At 36.1% G+C, this 20,608-nt stretch overlaps 1 protein-coding gene across 6 annotated transcripts in view; it reads right to left on the bottom strand.

Annotated features, from left to right (window-relative positions):
* Positions 1-20,608, bottom strand: part of ATXN2 (ataxin 2) — a 107,955-nt gene that overhangs the window by 51,704 nt on the left and 35,643 nt on the right. For all 6 annotated transcript variants that reach the window (XM_081283389.1, XM_081283390.1, XM_081283386.1 and 3 more), the window contains exons 2-5: positions 10,850-10,886; positions 8,581-8,640; positions 8,036-8,107; positions 7,025-7,175 (exon numbers count right to left, since the gene is read on the bottom strand). In XM_081283389.1, the coding sequence (XP_081139515.1) occupies positions 7,025-7,175; positions 8,036-8,107; positions 8,581-8,640; positions 10,850-10,886 (320 nt within the window). The remainder of the gene's footprint in view (positions 1-7,024; positions 7,176-8,035; positions 8,108-8,580; positions 8,641-10,849; positions 10,887-20,608) is intronic.

Here is a 20,608-nt window from a genome sequence, read left to right as displayed (position 1 = left end):
CAGGGCAACTTACATAATGCTTTTTATTTTCTCAGTGCTAAGGGTCAAACCCAGGGTATCACAAATGCTCCACCACTGAGTCACATCCTGACATCCCATTTTATACTATTCAAGATTTTCCACCTTAAATTCTGTTCCTACTGTGAATATTTTTCTTTATTGTTGTTTAGCTGATTATGACTGTTATGAAAATCAGTAGCTTCCATATGTCTTAGACCAGGCCACCTTACTCTTACTGATACTAAGCAGTATTTTTACACTGTGTTTCCAAATAAATCTCTACTGTATGACATAGGTTTTTCTTTGCTTTTTGTCTTGTTTGGATTCACTGCTCCGATTTGAAAAACAGCAGAAAATTTCTATATGCTCTAAAATTGTACATATGATGCTGGGGACTGAATCCAGGGCCTTATGCATGTGAGGCAAGACTCTACCATCTGAGATATATTCCCAGCCCTACAATTCAATTTTAACAGAAGAATATTTTATCACTGAAATTTATTTAAAGCTTGCTTACTAGAATGGCAACTCCCAAGCCAACTCTCATTCCTTGCCACAGGCTACCTATAAATTCATCACATCCCTTTGGGCCTATCTACCACAGACAACCTCAAAAGACAGGATGCCTATCCTGACCATTGCGTAACTTAAGAGGTGACTGCCTGACCAACTTTAGTACTTCCTGTCCCTCTGTGGGGCCTAGGCACTTTTAGTTTCAATAATGTGCCTCCTCAGTTGTAGCATTATGGCCTGCCCACCCTAGTAGAGCACCATCCATTAGTGAATGTAGAACATGTTTGGATTCCTCAGAATCCAAACTCCCCAGGCTAAAATCTGCTCTGGGATTTGCCTCGTCCTTAGATTACTGACATGGCATTTCTAATGCCATACACTACAGAAGAGATCCTTCTGTTATTGCCTTATCAAGTCAAAAAAAACCACAACAGTAGCTGGGCAAAGTGATGCAGGCCTTTAATTTCGGTGGTTCAGGAGGCTAAGGCAAGAGGATCCCAAGTTCAAAGCCAGCCTTAGCAACTCAGCAAGGCCCTTAACTTAGTGAGTCCCTGTCTCAAAAAATAAAAAGGGCTAGGGATTTGACTCAATAGTTAAGTGCCCCTGGACTCAATCCCCAGTACCAAAAAAAAGTCAATCACAACAAAAATACAAGAATGAAACACTAAGGCTGGGAATATAGCATGTGCAAGGCCCTTGGTTCAATCTTCAGCACTACCCCAAAAAAGAAAAAAAAAAAAAAAGAAAGAAAGTAAAGCACCAGAATAAAACAATTGGTAGAAATTTATTTTTCACTTACAAAAAAAATGTGTTTTTTTTTTCCTTTGCGGTTGAAGATGGACAGAATACCTTTATTTTTTATATGTTGCTGAGGATCAAACCCAGTGCCTCATACATGCTAGGCAAGCGCTCTACCACTGAGCCATAGCCACAGCCCCTTTCACTTTAAATTATACGTTCACACTTCAATTTCCTTCAACTTTGTCCAACTACTGCTACAATCCATTCAACTCTTCACATCTCTGGATGTATTTGGAATTCAATGCCACTAAGTCCAGCATTCTATTTTTCTTGAATTCTTTCAACTTGGGTATCTGCAACTATGAAAATGCTAGAGCAGAGCTTTTTAACAAGGAGTACACAGACTCCCTCAGGGAACCATGAACACTATGAAATTAAAGGGGTGTGTGTGTGTTTTATTAAAGGTAAAGTTATCCAGTCTTACAAGGTTCTCTTAAGAGATCCAATATAGTGTTTGGGGGTTTTTTTGTTTTTTTGGTACTGAGGATTGAACCCAGGGGTGCTTAAAACATATATATATATATATTTTTTTTAATTATCAATGAACCTTTATTTTATTTATTGATATGTGATGCTGAGAATTGAACCTTCACACATGCTAGGCAAGCACTCTGCCAATGAGCCACAACCCCAGCCCATACACCATTTTATTTTTTTGAGAAAGAATCTTGCTGAGATGCTCAGGTTCTTGCTAAATTGCTGAGGCAGAACTCGAACTAGCAATGCTCCTGCCTCCACCTCCTGAGTCACTGGCATGAAAAGGCAAGTGCCACTGTACCCAACACCAAAATAAATTTCTGTATAACAATAAACATCCTCCAAAATTCAATAAGTATTTGTTAGACAGCTATATTTATGACTGCTTAGAGCTTTCTCATTCCTTACATAAAATAGTGCTTCTTTTTTAAAAACATGTTAAGAGAGGCTGCGGCTGTAGCTCAGAGGTAGAGTACTTGCCTAGCATGTGTGAGGCACTGGGTTTGATCCTCAACACCATATAAAAATAAATAAATAAATAAAGGCACTGTGTCCATCTACAACTAAAAAGAATAAAAATTTTAAAAAACATGTTAAGAGGGCTGAGAGAGATTCAATGGTAGAGCATTTGCCCGTCATGACTGAGGCCCTGAGTTGGACCTCAGCACCACAAAAGGGGGAGATAAAAAAATCAGGACCCCCAATTTTTTAAAAAATTATATTTATTTATTTATATGTGGTGTTGACAATTGAACCCAATGCCTCACACATGCTAGGTAATTGCTCTACTACTGAGCCACAACCCCAGTCCTACGACCCCAAATTTAATTTATTCAAGGACATTTATAGTGAGACCATACGACATGACAAAATATTATACGAGGCCATCAGAATTAAAAAGTAAACATGGTTGCCAGGTGCAGCAGCTCACACCTGTAATACCAAGGGCTCGAGAGGCTGAGGCGGGAGGCTGAGACAGGAGGCTCACGATTTCAAAGCCAGCTTCAGCAATTTAGCAAGGCCCTAAGCAACTTAACAAGACCCTGCCTCAAAGTAAAATATAAAAAGGGATGGGGATATGGCTCAGTGGTTAAGTGCCCCAGTGCCCCAAACAAACAAACAAACAAATAAATAAATATTCAAACACAAGAAACAAAGTATGAGAGAAACAAAATTATAACATACCTGGCATATGGGCCATCATACAGAGATGCTGAGGAAGGATCTTCCATATGGCATAAAATCATGACAGCACATATAAATGAGTGTCATGTGGGCAAAGAATGAAAACACTGGGAACACAAAACACATTCAAGAACAGTATGAAGGAAAAGAAGCACAGGAATGAGGCAGGAAAGGAATGATCAATGAACACTAGAAATTACAAAAAAGTAGCCTCAGAAAGAAATTGCAGTCCATAGTATCAAGCACAGTAGTGAAGACTGAAAAGAAGTCTAAAGGACCTAGCTCTTAGAGGTTCCTCAAACCTCAGCGTGTAGGATTAAGATGAATCCTTTTTTAGGATGAAAGAGGCTTCAGTAGGTTTCTAGTCTGAAGAGAAGAAGTAAGCAGAAAAAAAGAGATTCAAGAATCCAGTAACAGGACATACAAAAAAAAAAAAAAAATCAAGGTAAAAAAAGGAACAAAATAAAGGGAATAATGACAATGTTGAGATTAAACATTCTTGTTATTAAAACCAGAGAAAAGAAAATAATGAAAACAAGGAGGAAGACAAATTTGTAGATGGGTTAATATATAATTTCCATTAACCAATTTTCTTATTATATTGATTTTTCACTAAATGTGACAGTCTGGTAAGTAAAAGTGATTCTTTTAGGGGTAAGGGTATAGCATATAACTCAGCAATGGAGAGCTTATCTAGTATGGGTGAGGCACTGGGTTCAATCCTCAGCACCTTAAAAAAAAAAAAAAGCACTCTGGACTAAATCCAATTAAGATAGTCATAAATAGGGAATCCAAAGATCCAATGAGACTACATAGTATAAGAAATATATATAGTATTATCAACATCATGTAGTATATAAATATTATAAATATGAGTTTAGAACCATGAATTTAGGGAAAAAGCATGTTTTATTATTTCACCAATACCATATAACATATAATTTTCATCAGCCCTAATAGCCCCAATGCAGCAGGAAAAATGATCTAGGCCAAGGATTGACAAAATCTTCTGTAAAAGACAAAGTAAAAATTTTTTGGCTTTGCAAGTCCTATAGTCTTTTTCAATGACCCAACTCTATCCCCATGGTATAAAAGCAGCCATCGAATGAACTTAGCTGTGTTACAACAAAACGTTATTTACTGATAAGTAGATCTGTTTGCTATTATGTAGGCTAAGAACACTAACAAGGAAATGAAGCAGTAGGAAGAACAAGAAAGGAGAAGCAAGAGAACTACAATATAACTGAGTCAGCATAATTAAATAAAAAACAACATGAATAAAAGAGCACAAGGGTGCTGGGAGCATGTTTTTGAGTGCCCAAGTTCAATCCCAAGGAGAGAGAGAGAGAGAGAGAGAGAGAGAGAGAGAGAGAGGGGGGGGGGGGGATTTGTATCCTCACTTGGCTAGATTATTTAAGAATGTCTGTTTCCTCACCTACAACCTGTGGATACTAATCATATCCACTTAAGAAATAAGTTGTGATGATTAAATTAAGAAATACATATAAAGTATTTGACACAGGGTCTAACACACAGAATACGCACACAAATATTGACGTTAAGATTTTGACAGTATTGTTACAGAAGAGAATTGTAAGACAAAGCACAGAAAGGAAATACATTTCCCTCTTCTTTTAGGAAGCTACAAATATTTATTTTTCCACACTTTATATTGATGCATTATAGTTGTACATAATGGTAAGCTTACTATTTTGGGGTTTTAGCACTCATTAACTTCTATTATTTTTTATTATTATTTGTGTGAGAGTGGGGGTGGAGGTAGTAGTGAACACTGAACCCATTGGCACTGAACCACTGAGCTACATCTCAAACCCCCTACTTTTTTTTTTGAGACCGTAACTTGAGGTCCTCCTGCCTCAAACTACGAACTACCTAGAATTATATAGGCATGTACCACCATGCCCAACTAATTTCTATTAATCCTTAAAAAATTCAATCCATCTGTCCATTTAAGATGTAGAAAAGTCCTAATTAGAATAAGTTATACTTCCATGTATGTATAATGTCATTCCATTGTCATGAATATCTAAAAATAACTTTTTAAAAATTAAAAAAAAGATGTAGAATAGTAGTATTGCATGATAGCAGCAAAGACTACTGAAGATAATCCTCCTTTCTGAGACAGAAAAGGCACTGAAAGGCAATTAAAAAAAAGAACAAAAGTCCCCAAGACCCACAGAATAGACTAATACTATAATCTCATAATCCTATGGTTCATATCCCCAAATGCACTTCATAATCATATGCCCAACACCTCACCCAAGTTAATAATTAACTTAGAATCTTTATAGGTGAAAACTGGACACTTAAAAACTTTGTGATACAGCATTAACAAGCATTGGTTAAATCCTACCTTGCTTTATTCCAGGAGGCTGGAAATCTAAGTCTCTAATATAAAATAAGGTAAATCTAAAAGTAGAACTAAGTGCCTTCATGTTTTCCATTATTGAACTATCCCATTAATAACTCTAAAAGGGATGTCTACATGCTGATAGTATACAGATTAGAAATTTTATTTTATAGTGAGCAACTTCTGCCAGAGTAGTCCTGAGAACCTGGCTTAAAAGATGTGAAAACTTAAAGACATAACAACACTATTTCAGGATGCTATGTACTAGATGGACACAACTATACAATTCACTAAACCACCACAGTTTTGAAATAAAATACCTGAAAATATAATACTGATATTCAGTTGAACAATCATTTTATAAAGAAAATAATCATTTTAGCACATAGCAAAATATATCTACCTTTTTAAGAGCATACTGAACACTTTCAAAAGTGTCCCTCTACAGTCACACACAGTAGCGCAAGCCTGATCATCCTGTCTCAAATTAAACTGAAAAAGAACCAGGAGTTGGCACAGTGGCACACACCTGTAACACCAGCAGCTTGGAAGGCTGAGGCAGGAGGATCGAAAGTTCAAAGCCAGCCTCAGCAATTCAGGGAGGCACTAAGCAACTCAGTGAGACCCTGTCTCTAAACAAATATAAAATAGGGCTGGGGATGTGGCTCAGTGGTTAAGTGCCTTCAAGTTCAATTCCCAGTACCAGCCCCCCACAACCCTCCCCAGCCCCCACTAAGGGACACAAACATTTGAGAAGATTAAAAAATGGAACACTGCACTTTCCATCAGCATTTCAAAGCAGTTACAAAGTGCCTACTGTTGCTAGCCTCTGAAAAAGCAAGCTAATAGGTGAGAACCTTGTTAAAAGAAAGGTTTTAACTTCCTGTGCTTTATAGTTTCAGTGTAGAAAAATCAGCTCAACAACAACAAAAAAAAAGTGTTTGGTATAGACTGAATCATGAAAATCAAATTGTAATGAATTACAATCTGCTGAAGAATTTTACATTTGACTATTTTAATTAAAGAATTTCAGAACCAAGTCCAAAATTGCTTATAAGTGCCATTCACCATGTTAATGAACACTCAGCACTGCAGAGAATGCTCTCCAAATGAAGGGCAGCGACTCCCGCATGTTCCTCCTCAATAAACGCTGAAATAAACTAAATTTTAATAAGTACATAATATCTTAAATTTTTAAAACAGGAATCTTCTACCTTACCTTTTTTCATCTTCATTAAATGATTATTTTCTATCCACAGATCTCTGCCTTTCTTCTATATCCCTATGTTTTGATTTCCTTGCAGATTTATAGGTCTACTTATAAATTAAAGCATCATTGGCCAAATGGAATAAGAATTTTCAACTGAATATCAGTAGCATTTTTGACTTTGAAACTGCAGAAAATACTTTCCAAATTAATTTTTTACAGAACATAAACTCAATATTTGCTACTGAAATACCCACATAATTGTTCTCCAAAGTTTTGAGCATTTTTCCAACAAAAATGGATTCAAAGTTCCATTGTTCTTAAAAGAAAAAAAAAAAACAACCCATCTTAGTCATATACTAGACAGCATATATTTTGTTTTGAAAAAAATGTCTATATGATCACTATGGAGATCATTGTTGGAATAAATCTAATAAACCGGGAAGCATATTTAGAAAACCAAAGCCCACCTCTTCTTGCATAACTGGAGTCCATATCTTTAAACTGTACCACAACAAAGTCTGAACACTTGAACAAAATACTCTCCATTATTTCTTCACGTTTTGGCCCCGAACTGGATTCTGTACTTTTCTCATGTGCAGCATCAAGTACCAAATCGCACTAAAATGAAAAACATGAGTAAATATTTAAAAAATTTGATAGAAGTCCCTTAAATTCTTGAAAGTGCTATTTCTTTTATGTCTTTGGCAAAAATAATTACTTTAAGAAAATAATCATTGGCTGTGGTTGTAGCTCAGTGGTAGAGTGCTTGTCTCATGTGCTTGAGGACCTGGGTTCAATCCTGGGTGATGGAACTGTTTTACTGTCCAACTGCACTGGCAGTTACAGAATTATATGCATTTTGGAGGGCTGTGGGTATAGCTCAGTGGTAGAGCACTTGCCTAGCATGTACAGATCCACATAAAAATAGATAGATTGATAGATAGATAAAAATAGATTTTTTTAAAAAAGAAAAGAATCATGCCTTTTTTAAAATATGTAGTCTATTGTCTTTTCCATCAAATCTAGTCAGATGTGGTAGCACACACCTGTAATCACAGCAACTTAGGCTGAGGGATGAGGATGGCAAGTTGGAGGTCGCCCTAGACAATTTAATGAAACTTTGCCTCAAAATAAAAAGGGCTGGGTACGTAGCTCAGTGGTACAGCGCTTGCCTAGCATGCACAAAGCCATTAGTTCAATCCTTTGAACTGTAGAAAAAAATACCCTTAAATCTATAAGTTGGTCTTTTGAGCACTCTGGTCATTAAAATAATTGGTATTTGAAACTTTACAGCCAAATCAAAATACACTGAGCATGAAAATGTTTTTCTTTTTAAGAACTACCATATGAAGCTAATCATGATAAATACGCTCACTTCGTAACTACAAATTTGCTAATCAGAATTCAATAGACAATGCTCAGGAAGTAATACAAACACATAATAGTTGATTTACATTAATAAAAAAAGAAATAATTACCTTAGGACTGTATGTTTTAAAAACTCCTTCATAAATACCTCCATTTTTCACTTGTACCTCACATTTGGATCCCTAAAAACAGACAATTAATTTTTCAAAGAAACAGTACTACCATCATCAGAGATATGTGTCTTCATTTTGTTTCATAATTCATTAGGCTTCATTCAATACTAGCTATTCACTAACAATAAAAATTTCAGAACATTAACAATACATTGGAATCTCAAAATTCTTCAGGAGACTCACAGTTTACAGTATAAATTTATAAATATTCAAGTTAAATACATCTGATCCCACCTATATCAGATAAAATAATACACAACAGATAATTAACTACAAATATTATTTTATACAGTGCTAACAAAAATGTGTTTACAGTTACAATAGACTACATAAAGAGTTCTAATGTATTTTTTTCCTAAATCATCTTGATCAAATATGAACCAACAAATGTACTTTGACAATCATTTATCTACATTTTAACTTCATGAAATTACTTTATTCTACACCCAAAGCAATCTATTCCCAACAATCTGATAACTTACAACAACTGATGTAAGTATATGAACCATCCTCATATTTGCATAGATTCCATCAAAAGAAATCTGAAATATTTAAAAACAATATTATAAATTAGTATTTATACTTCCATATACATCATAGTGAACATTTTGTTACAAACTCTTTAGATTGCTGGTAACTCCTCACAGCTCCTCACATGTATTAATATTTGGTTTACTACAATCTTCTGCTTCCTTAAAGAAGTTAGGGTTTTTAACAGTAAAGTTAGGCATAGCAATTAACAACATGATTTATACATGATACAAAAAAAGCAATACTAAACCTCTCTAAAAGAGGAAAAATAAAATCATGAGGACAGAAGGCAAATCAATGATTGGGGAATGAAGGTTCTCAACAAAGTGGCATGAAGGATTTTGATGGGTGATGGAACTGTTTTACTGTCCAACTGCACTGGCAGTTAGAGAATTATATGCATTTGTATAGTTCAGTGGTAGAGCACTTGCCTAGCATGTACAGGCCCACAAAAATCAAACCAGCCAACAAAAAAAAAAAAAAAAAAAAAAAAAAAACAAAAAAACGAAACAAAACCACTCCTATCTATATCCTAAAAAGGGTAAATAACTCTTAATAAATAACAAATTAATGGAATGAGGAGAACCCCCCAGTTACTTTCTCTCTCACATCTGAATCTATCAATGCAAGTGTTTAAACATCTGGTCAACCACACCACCCCATAATACATAATAACGTAAGTTGTGCCCTCCTGATCCTTATGAAGTCAATCTGTCTAATAAAGGCAGGGTGACTCAAAATTAGTGATAACTTATTTATCAAACGGAACTTGTGCTTTTCAGTTCCATGTAAATTCCACTGGCTTCCTAAAGGTAAGATCAGAAGGCCCTTTCCAAAGGAGAAAAATGAAAGGAGTTTAAAAAATATATAGCTCATTAATTCAAAATAAAAAGCTTGAATGTTGGGGCTGGGGTTGTGGTTCAGTGGTAGAAAACTCATCTAGCATGGGTGAGGCACTGTGTTCGATCCTCAGTGCCACATAAAGATAAATATATAAGGGGGCTGGGGATGTGGCTCAAGCGGTAGCGCGCTCGCCTGCCATGCGAGCGGCCCGGGTTCGATCCTCAGCACCACATACAAACAAAGATGTTGTGTCCGCCGAAAACTAAAAAAAAAAAAAAAAATTAAAATTCTCTAAAAAAAAAAATTAAAAAAAAAAGATAAATATATAAGGCTGGGGTTTGTGGCTCAGCAGTAGAGCGCTCACCTAGTACATGTGAGGCCCTGGGTTCGATCCTCAGTGCTACGTATAAATAAATAAAATAAAGGTATTGTGTCTAACTACAACTAAAAATAAATATTTAAAAATTTAAAAAAAGATAAATAAATAAAGGTATTGTGTCCATCTACAACTAAAATGGGGGATATGAGGTATCTCCCAAACCTGTGTCAATGCAGGAAATGAAAATGTTCAGAGGTGAAATGATTGTTATGAAAGACAGCCTAATCAGCCCATCCCAGTTTGAATGGATTAACTGGGTGGTAGCTGCAGGTAAGTGGGTTGTGGCTGGAGGATGTGGGTCACTGGGAGGCATGCCCTGGAAGAGTGGTTCTTCCCTGAGTCCCTTTCCCCTCTTCTCTCTGCTTCTCAGTTGCCAGAAATTTAATAACTTTCCTCCCTCATACTTCTACTATGATGCTGTGTTTCACCCCAGGCCCATATCAATTTGGTTATCCAACCAAGGACAAAACCTCTGAAATTATGAGCCAAAATAGACTTTTCATTCTCGAAGTTGTTCTTGTTGGGTATTTTGGTGACAGTGACAAAAAGTAGACTAACACACCAAAGAACTTTCCAAACTTCACCTTGGTGTTCTACTTATCTTTTAGAGATTAATTGCTTCAATTTGCCTTTAGTCACTTACAAAAGAACAAATGAGGGCTGGGGCTGTAGCTCAGTGGCAGAGTGCTTGCCTAGCACATGTGAGGCACTATGTTCAATCCTCAGCACCACATAAAAATAAATAAAGGTTAAATTCTTTTAAAAAATAATAATATTCTTATTATGATAACAAAAATATCATTTATACGCATTTTTTACACTTTATACACAGTTATCAGCAAAACACAACACATATAGCCAATAATTTTGTACTATACTATATTAACCTAGGAAGGTTTCCAAGAATAAAGAAAAAAAGCTTTTTGCCTTGGCCTTTAATGTATATTTAGAAATCATATTTTAGCCAATAATTTTTTGCAAACATTAAAGTTACTCACCGTAGACTGAGGCAGTCCTTTGCTATTGTTTCGACCTCTGAAAAGATTAAATATATATTTTTATTAAACAACAGACTGAAAAAACTGAAGTATATCCTCAAATTTAAAATACCTTATAAATTCCACTCAAAGAACAAGCTAATTGGGGAGACAGTTCACCTACTATTTAGTCTAAAAGCCTGCCTAAGGATGGCTCTCTATGCTCTACTTGCCCAGAGATACAAAACAGGCAGTAGGTAAAGAGTACAAAGAGGAAAGAATGTGAACTTTATCAAATCTAATCAACGAAATAAAGAGCCTATTGGAAGAAAAAACATTAAACCTGAGTTAATACTAATCTTTACTCCAAAAGTAACCAATCACTGCTATAAAGAGCTACTCAGAAGCAAATACAGGTACCATTCCTGATTTAACCAACATATGTAACATATGTTACACTATGTAACCATAATTTCCCCCACCTCTGAAAATGGATGATATTATTAAGTTAAATCATCCAGAGCACTTTTACTTCTAAATAACATGTTGTGATCTGTGCAACCAGTGTATCTCCTCCAACTTCCTCCCTTGGAAAATTGGTTGCCAAGGTTTCCAGTAAGATTAACTCTATTTTCAAGTAAATTTAATTATAAAACAACATTGTTGTCCCTTTGTACCCTGGGAGATTGGTTCTAAGACCCAAGATAGAAAATCTGAGGATGCTAAAGTCCTTTAAGTGAAAAGGTGTAGTATGCATAGAACCTACACATCTTTAGATTACTTAAAATACCAAATACAATGTGTCATGTAAATAGTAGTTATACTGTATTGTTTAAGACAAGAAAAAACTTTTTTACATATTAAATACATGTGGCAGTTTTTCTCCCAAAATATTTTTGATACACCATTATTTGAATCAATAAATGTGGAACCCAAAGACACAGATATAACTGACTGTTACAACCTAGCTTATTTTAATGGAAAAGATTAGGATTCTTAGAAATAATTTTTAAAAATTACTTTAAAAATTAGTAAAGTGAAATGTTACATAATTTATAAACTCTAGTCACTCTGGATCAAATAGAACTGAAATCCCATTTTAATAAAATAATCAACACTCAAAATTTAAAACATTCAGGGAACAGAACAATTTAGGTCCAAAAAGTCTAGCAATATGACTGACTGGTGCCTTTCCCAGTATAGTAACACAGATCTTAACTCTGACACCAGTTCTGACTTGGTCTCCAACTCTTATTACCTTGCTCAGTTTCTTCACCTAGAAAATAATAGTCAAGACCAAATGATCTAAGATTCCTTTTATTTTATTTATTGTTTTGAGAGAGAGAGAGAGAGAGAGAGAGAGAGAGAGAGAATTTTTTAAATATATATATTTTTTTTAGTTTTCAGCGGATACAACATCTTTGTATGTGGTGCTGAGGATCGAACCTGGACCGCACGCATGCCAGGCCGCTACCACTTGAGCCACATCCCCAGCCCTTTTTTTTTTTAAATATTTATTTTTTAGTTATAATTGGACACAATACCTTTATTTTACTTATTTAATTTTTATGTGGTGCTAAGGATGGAACCCAGGGCCTCATACATGCTGGGCGAGCACTCTGCGGCTGAGCCACAACCCCAGCCCAATTCCTTTCACTTCTAACATTCTGATAACTCGGGCTGGGGATGTGGCTCAAGCGGTAGCGCGCTCGCCTGACATGCGTGCGGCCCGGGTTCGATCCTCATCACCACATACAAACAAAGATGTTGTGTCCACTGAAAACTAAAAAATAAATATTAAAAATTCTCTCTCTTTAAAAAAAAAACAACATTCTGATAACTCTTTGCCTCTTGCAAGTACAAACGTAGAAATTCTTAAAACCTAAGGAGTATAACTAATAATTTATCATTTGTAGAACTTCCTATGAACTAGATACTATGGGAAGTCCAGAGATACAAAACAGGCAGTGGGTCATGGAAGAGCACAAAGAGGAAAGAATATGAACTTTATCAAAATCTAATCAAATTTGATTAAATCTAAATTTGATTCCACATGTCTAATTTACCACCTGTTTTATAGTAAACTATAAAGCAGTTAAATATCTCAACCAAATCCATTCAGTTCTTGAGCAGTAGAGCTAATACTTAAATTACATTTACTACACCCAGGCTTTCCATTTCTAGGTTATGCTGTCTCCCTGAAATTGCATTATAAGGAATAAACTTAAAAGTGACTACACGCTTTCAACCTCACATTAAGCCTAACTAAAGTTCTATACTTTTTCAAATATCATTTGAATTTACTGAGTGTTTTCTCTCCTATTTACTTGTAGTACATACCCGAAAAGCTTAAAATGGCTAAATTTTGCTTATTAGAAGGATTATCTTATCCCAGTAGTTGCTGAGAGCCAGTTACAAAACCCTGAACAAATGCCATGAAGTGTCAAAGTGTCCTTAAACTCATGTAGCCTCCCCTACAAAGAGGCTAAACATAATATTTATTTATAGAACTCACATTATCTTTTTAATTGATTACACAGTTACATCTTTGACTAATAAAGAGCAATTGTTTGACAAACCAGTTTACTTAGTAGAACAAATAGTTCACTGAGGAAAACAATAAGAGACTTACAGAGGCATGAAGTGGCACAGGGTACAGAAACCACTGATTGCCACTGACCTTCACTGATCCACAAAGTCTGACAGACACCCAGGAGGTATGTTACCATATCAAAGCAATGTTCCCTGAAACTGTTCCCCCCACCCACGGTCTGTTTTTGGGTCCACTGAGATGTTTTTAGTTTTGATTTTCTTCAACAGTATTTCTGGCCAAAATAACTCCTATTTTACATACCAGTTGAATATCCATTATCTGAAATACTGTGACCAGTAGTGTTTCCAATTCCAGATTTTTTCAGATACTGGAATATTTGCATATTTAAGGAAATGAGAAAGGGCCCCAAGTTTAGATATTCATTTACAGTTTCATATATCTTTTCTTTTCTTTTTTTTAAACTGGGATTGAGTCCAAGGTTTTACTCATGCTATGCTAGGTAAGCACTCTACCACTGAGTTATACCTCTCCAGCCCTTTCTAAAATTTTACTCTGAGACAGGGTCTCACCAAGTTGGCAAGGCTGACTTGGATCCTCCTGCCTCACTCCAACTCCCAAGTAGTGGGAATTATAGCTGTGGTCCATCACACCCAGCTCCATACAACTTACCCACATGGGCTGAAGATAATTTTATATAATATTTTCAGTGCACCTGCATTTTGACTGCAATCCATCACATGAAGTCAGGTATGGAATTATCCACACCATGGCAGAACCTAAAAAGTTTCAGATCTTACAGAATGTTGGATTTCACATTTTCTGATAGGGATGCTCAGCCTGCAACAAGTACTAAATCTCAAAATAGGTCAAGAGCTAGGGTTGTGGCTCAGTGGCAGAGCACTTGCCTAGCAAGCACCACATAAAAATAAACAAACAAAGATATTGTGTTCATCTACAACTTAAAAAAAAAAAAAAGGTCAAGATCACATTCTAGTCCTAAAAATGACTGGATAGATCAGGTATCACAAAACAACACTAACCAGGAGTCTATTCTTTCAATAGTTATTGAATATAACATTTAAGTGATTCAAAATGCCTACCAAATAAATATAAAGAAATTTAGGGGCTGGGATGTAGCTCAGTGGTAAAACACTTGTCTAGCATGTATGAGACCCTAAATTTGATACCTAGCATGAAAAACAAGAAAACCCAGGTATAGTGGCACAAATCTATAATCCCAGTGACCTGGAAGGCTGAAGTAGGAGCAATCACAAGTTTACAACTTAGCAAGACCCTGTCTCAAAATTAAATTAAAAAGCTGGGGTGGGGGTTTGTGGCTCAGTGGTAGAGCGCTTGCCTATCGCGTGTGAGGCCCTGGGTTCGAACCTCAGCACCACATAAAAATAAAATAGATGTATTGTGTCCAACTACAAATAAAAAAATAAATATTAAAAAAATTAAAAAGCTGGGCATGGTGGCACACATCTGTAATCCCAGCAGCTTGGGAGGCTGAGATGGGGAGATCAAAGCTAGCCTCAGCAACTAAGTAACTCAAAGTTAAGACCCTGTCTCTATAAAGAAAATACAGAAAAGGGCTGAGGGTGTGTGGCTTAGTGGTTAATTGCTCCTAGGTTCATTCCCTAGTACAATAAATAAATAAATAAATAAATAAATAAATAAATAAAAATAAACTGGGGATAAAACTCAGTTGTATAGTGCCCCTAGGTTCAATCCCCAATACCAAAAAAAAAAATAAATAAATAAATTTAAAAACAGAAAGAGAAAGGAATTTACACAAATAAAAAAGTTTATTTTGCTTGAAAATAACACAAAAGGGGGGAAGTGGATGGGTAATAAATTAAGCAAAATCACCACATCTTGGTAAATGCTGAAGTTGGTAATAAGTGTGCAAGGGATCATCATACCATTCTACATTTGTACAACCTCCCTTAAGAAAAAGAAAAAAGAAATGCCTCTGATGAAATGCAATATGCATATGAGGCTGGATCTCACCAAGCTTACTGATTTATCAGTTCACAGGAAACATGAGAACAAAGAATAGATCAATTAATACTACGAAGTTATACAATAGTTGAATCCACAACATGGTAAATCTCACATTAAAAAAATGATGCAGTTCTTGTAACAAATGTTTAGAGAAGAAAAAACATGTAGAGGAAAGTATATCTATAAAGACACATAATTAGGGCTATGGCCCAGTAGTTAGTGCTCACCTAACACATTAAGGCCCTGGGTTCAATCCCCCCACCATGGCAGAGTGGATTAAAAAGAATGGAAGTGGAAGAAAGGAGTCTTTTCAAAACAAACAGTGAATTAAGCTGAATCTCACTTTATACCATTACACAATAATTAACTCCAAATGGATAAAAGATCTGAATGTAAAAATTAAAACTACAATTTTTTAGGAAGAAAATGGGAAAATCTTCATGACCTTAAATTTGACATTATTTCTTAACTGTAAGACCAAAAAGCACTGGAATCATAAGGAAAAAATAGATGCATGGTACTTCACAAAAATTACGAACTTTTAAGCTAGAAACAGTGGTGCTCGCCTGTAGTTCCAGCTATTCAGGAAGCTGAGGCAGGAGGATTATTTAAGTACAGGAATATGGTGCCAGCCTGGGTAACATACTGAGACCATGTCTCTTAAAAAACCTTAAAACTTGGGCTGAGGTTGTAGCTCAGTGGTAGAGCACTTGCCTAGCGAGTGTGAGGCATTGGTTTCAATCCTCAAAACCATGTAAAAATACACAAATAAAGATATTGTGGCCAGCTACAACTAAAAATATATTTTAACAAAATAAAAAAAGAAACTTTAAAACTCAACAATAAAAAAGTTCAAAATGATGAAAAATTTCAATATTATCTATTTCTATAAAGAAGTCATTCAGATAGTCAATAAGCATACAAAAAGATGCTTAGGGGCTGGAGATGTGGCTCAAGCGGTAGCACGCTCTTCTGGCATGCGTGCGGCCCGGGTTCAATCCTCAGCACCACATACAAACAAAGATGTTGTGTCCGCCGAGAACTAAAAAATAAATACTATTCACAATCACTATGATAGCTATTATTAAAAATAAACATTGGGCTGGGGAGGTGGCTCAAGCGGTAATGCGCTCGCCTGGCATGCCCGGGGCGCTAGGTTCGATCCTCCACACCACATAAAAAAAGATATTGTGTCCACCAAAAAACTAAAAAATAAATATTAAAAAAATTCTCTTTAAAAAATAAAAAGATAAATAATCAAACATAACCTGGGGGTGTAGCTCAGCAATAGAGAATTTGCCTAGCAAGCTTAGAATTGAGGTTCAATTCCCAGTACCACCATTTGAAAAGAAAAAAAAAAAAGAAGGAAAGAAATAACAAGTGTTGGCAAAGATGTGGAGAAATCAGAATCCTTGTGTACTGTTAGAAAATAAGACAATACATTTATAAGAACAAAGTACAGTGGCTCCTCAAAAGATTAAACAGAATGATCATTTGATCAAGTAATTCTACTTCTGAGTATGCACCCAAAAGAATTCAAAGCAGAGACTCAAATATAGAATTATACACCCATGTTCATAGCAGCATTATTCCCAATAGCCAAAAAAAAAAGTTTGAGACAATTCAAATGTCTACTAATGAATGAGTGAATAAACAATATGATATGTATGTACAACAGTATATTATGCAGCCATAAAAATTAAGTTCTTCTACATACAATATGCAGAAATCTTGAAGACAGACTAAATTAGATAGGACAGACAAAAGAAATGTTATAAGATTCTACTTTGGGCTGGGGATGTGGCTCAAGCGGTGTGAGGCACTGTGTTTAATCCAAAGCACCACATAATAGAATATAAATAAAGCTTTTAAAAAAAAAAAGTGAAGGCTGCTGGGCATGATGGCACAGGCCTGTAATCCCAGCAACTTGAGAGAAACCTCGGAAGGCTGAGGCAGGAGGATCACCAAATTCAAAGCCAGCCTCAGCAAAAGTGAGGTACTAAGTAACCCAGTGAGTCTCTAAATAAAATACAAAATAGGGCTGGGGACATGGCTCAGTTATTGAGTGCCCCTGAGTTCAATCACCAGTACCTCACCACACACACAAAAAAAGTGAAGCCTGGTAGACTCACTGAAGATAAATTCAACTAAGTTGGCTAAGTTTTGTGGCCAGAATGAAGGAAAGACAGCTGAGACTTCTCCAGAGATCAAAACAATCTTATTACTGACTTTAGGAACTCTCCCTTCAAAGGAGCTCAAAATTGATCAAATCAATGTGAAGAAGTTTATGGCCCAAGTCATCATTAAGATCAAGATAATAATCAGTTAACAATTACTGTAGCTTAACAGCTAGGTGATATCAAGAAGAGACAAATCCATGCCAAAACCAATTCTGGAGTGATTGTGGGCACATTCAAGGCTGATCCCCAGAAGGGGCAGCAGAGGCTGACAGTACAGCGGGCAGGAAAGGGATAGGACTAACTAAAGTCAATCACAGCCATTAAACATGAAAATAAATAAATACATTCATGCACCACAGACATCATAGAGATAGTGGACTCACAAATTATACTGCCTAGTGACTAATGTTCCATCTTAGGTTTGTATAATTACACTATCATTAACACCATCATTAAGAGAGGCAAGACTAGCCAGGCCAGGTTTACCATGCCTGTAATCTCAGCAATTTGGGAGGCTGAAGCAGGAGGATTGCAAATTCAAGGTCAGCCTCAGCAACTCAGGGAGGCCCTACCAATTTAGCAAGACATTGTTTCAAATTAAAAATTTTAAAAAAGGGCTGGAAACTTATCTCTGCTAAGGTGCCCCTGGGTTCAATCCCCAGTACTGGGAGCAAGATGGGGTGGGGGCACACAACACATATGGACATGAACATATATGAATGTAATAATCTATTTTCAACAAAAAAATTACAAGACATGGAAAAGCATGACCCGAACCCTTGGGGGTGAGGTGGGGAGAAGGTAATACCAATATAAACTGCTTTTATGTGACTGGATGTCAGACTAAATACACAAAAACAAAAATAGTCACTATCAACAGGTTAGGGAACTAAAGGAGCCAGCCAAAGTTGCATACAACTGTAATCGCAGCAACTCAGTAGACTGAGGTAGGCAGACTACAAATTTGAGGCTAGCTTCAGCAATTTTGCAAAATTGTCTCAAAATAAAAATAAAAAGGCCTGGGAATGTAATTTAGTGATAGAGTGCCCCCTGAGTTCAATTTCTAGTACAAAAAAGAAAAACGAACAAGAAGAAAAAAAAAACTAAAAAAAATATTGATTAAATCCAGGAAAGAAAGGTATAATTACAAGACTGCATCAAATAGAGACTGTTGATAAAGAAAATTGATTTAAAAGAAGCAAATGGAAATCCTACAATTGAAAAGCACAACAACTTAAAAAATTCACCAGAGGAGCTCAAAAGATACTTGAACTGATAATAAACTTGCAGATCAAGATATATTATGAGCCAGGCATGCAGTGCTTGCCTGTACTCCCAGTGACGCGGGAGGCCGAGACAGGAGAATCATGAATTCAGCCTCAGCAAAAAGTCAAGGAGCTAAGCAACTCAGTGAGACTCTATCTCTAAATAAAATACAAAATAGGGCTGGGGATGTGGCTCAGTGGTTAAGCACCCCTGGATTAAATCCCTAGTACAAAAAAAAAGAAAAGAAAGAAAGATTATGAAATTCAAAGACAGGGAGAAAAAGAGTGAATAAAAATAAACCCAATCAGTTGTCAGGCAGAGCGGCACATGCCTGTAATCTTGGGAGGCTAAGGCAAGAGGATTGCAAGGTTGAGGCCAGCCTGAGCAACTTAGTGAGGCCCTACCTCAAAATAAAGTACCAAAAGGGTTGGGGATGGGATCTGAGGTTGTGGCTCAGTGGTAGAGCACTTGCCAAGCATGTGTGAGGCACTGGGTTCGATTCTCAGCACCACATGTAAATAAATGAACGAAATAAAGGTCCATCAACTATATATATATATATATATATATATATTTTTTTTTTTTTTTAAACAGGTTGGTTATGGAGTGCCCCTAAGTTCAACCCCCAGTGCTCCAGTACTACAAAAAAAAAAAAAAAAAAAAAAGAGAACAGCCCCAAAGAAATGTGGGATACCACTGAGTCCAAACACACATAAAGGAAAACCAGCAAAGTAAAATAAAAAGGAGAATGCTAAAAGGAATAATGGATGGGAAATCCCAAATTTACTGAAAAACATTAAACCTACACAGCAGAAAACTCAATGAACTTCAAGTAGAATTTTAAAAACCCACCGATAAGGTGGCTCATGCCTGTAGTCCCAGCTACTTGGGGACAACTCAAGCATCTCAAGTTTGAGACTCTGTCTCCAAAATAAAAACATCAAGTACAGTATCGTAAAAATGGTGAAAGCCGGGCTAGGGCTATAGTTATCTAGCATGTGTGAGGCACTAAGATTTGATCTTCAGGATCCCATAAAAATAAATAAATGAAATAAAGGTATTGTGTCCATCTACAACTAAAAAGTATTTTAAAAAATATTTAAGGATTTCAAGAAACAAAGCTTAAACCTCCCTTAGATGTGTTACAAAGCTGTTCAAAAAGTAACTCAGTGAGGCTTGTGAATGGAAATATGTAGTGCCCAAGTCAACATTCTGCTTTAAACAGTAATAAATGCAGATGAGTTAAAAAAAAAATATTTAAGGGCTGGGGTTGTGGCTCAGTTGTAGAGTAGAGCACTTGCCTAGCATGTGGAGACACTGGGTTCAGTGCTCAGCCACCAAATATAAATGAATAAAATAAAGGTCCATTGAACCCAGGGGCTCTTAAGTACTGGGCCACATCCCTACCCTAGCCTTTTTTTTTTTTTTTTTTTTTTTTAAATATACAGGGTTTCACTAAGTTGCTTAGGGCCTCACTAACTTGCTGAGGCTGGCTTTGAACTCATGATTCTCCTGCCTCAGCCTCCAAAGACACTGGGATTACAGGCATGTCCCCGTGCACCATGCAGCAACCAACTTCTAATTAGAAACAATAAAAATCAGAGATGGGATCAATGTATCCAAAGTATCCAAAGAAAATAACTGTCAACCAAGATTCTAAATCCTGCAAAGCTCTTTCTAAAGTAAAGGTGAAAAAAAAATTATTCTCAGATAAACAAAAAGTTTTGAGAGTATTTACTACAAGTAGCACTAAAAAAGTTCTTCAGGCTAAAA

Source organism: Spermophilus citellus (genome assembly GCF_964194105.1).
Source record: "Spermophilus citellus genome assembly, chromosome: 3".
NCBI lineage: Eukaryota > Metazoa > Chordata > Mammalia > Rodentia > Sciuridae > Spermophilus > Spermophilus citellus.
This window is presented reverse-complemented; position numbering and strand designations above follow the sequence as displayed.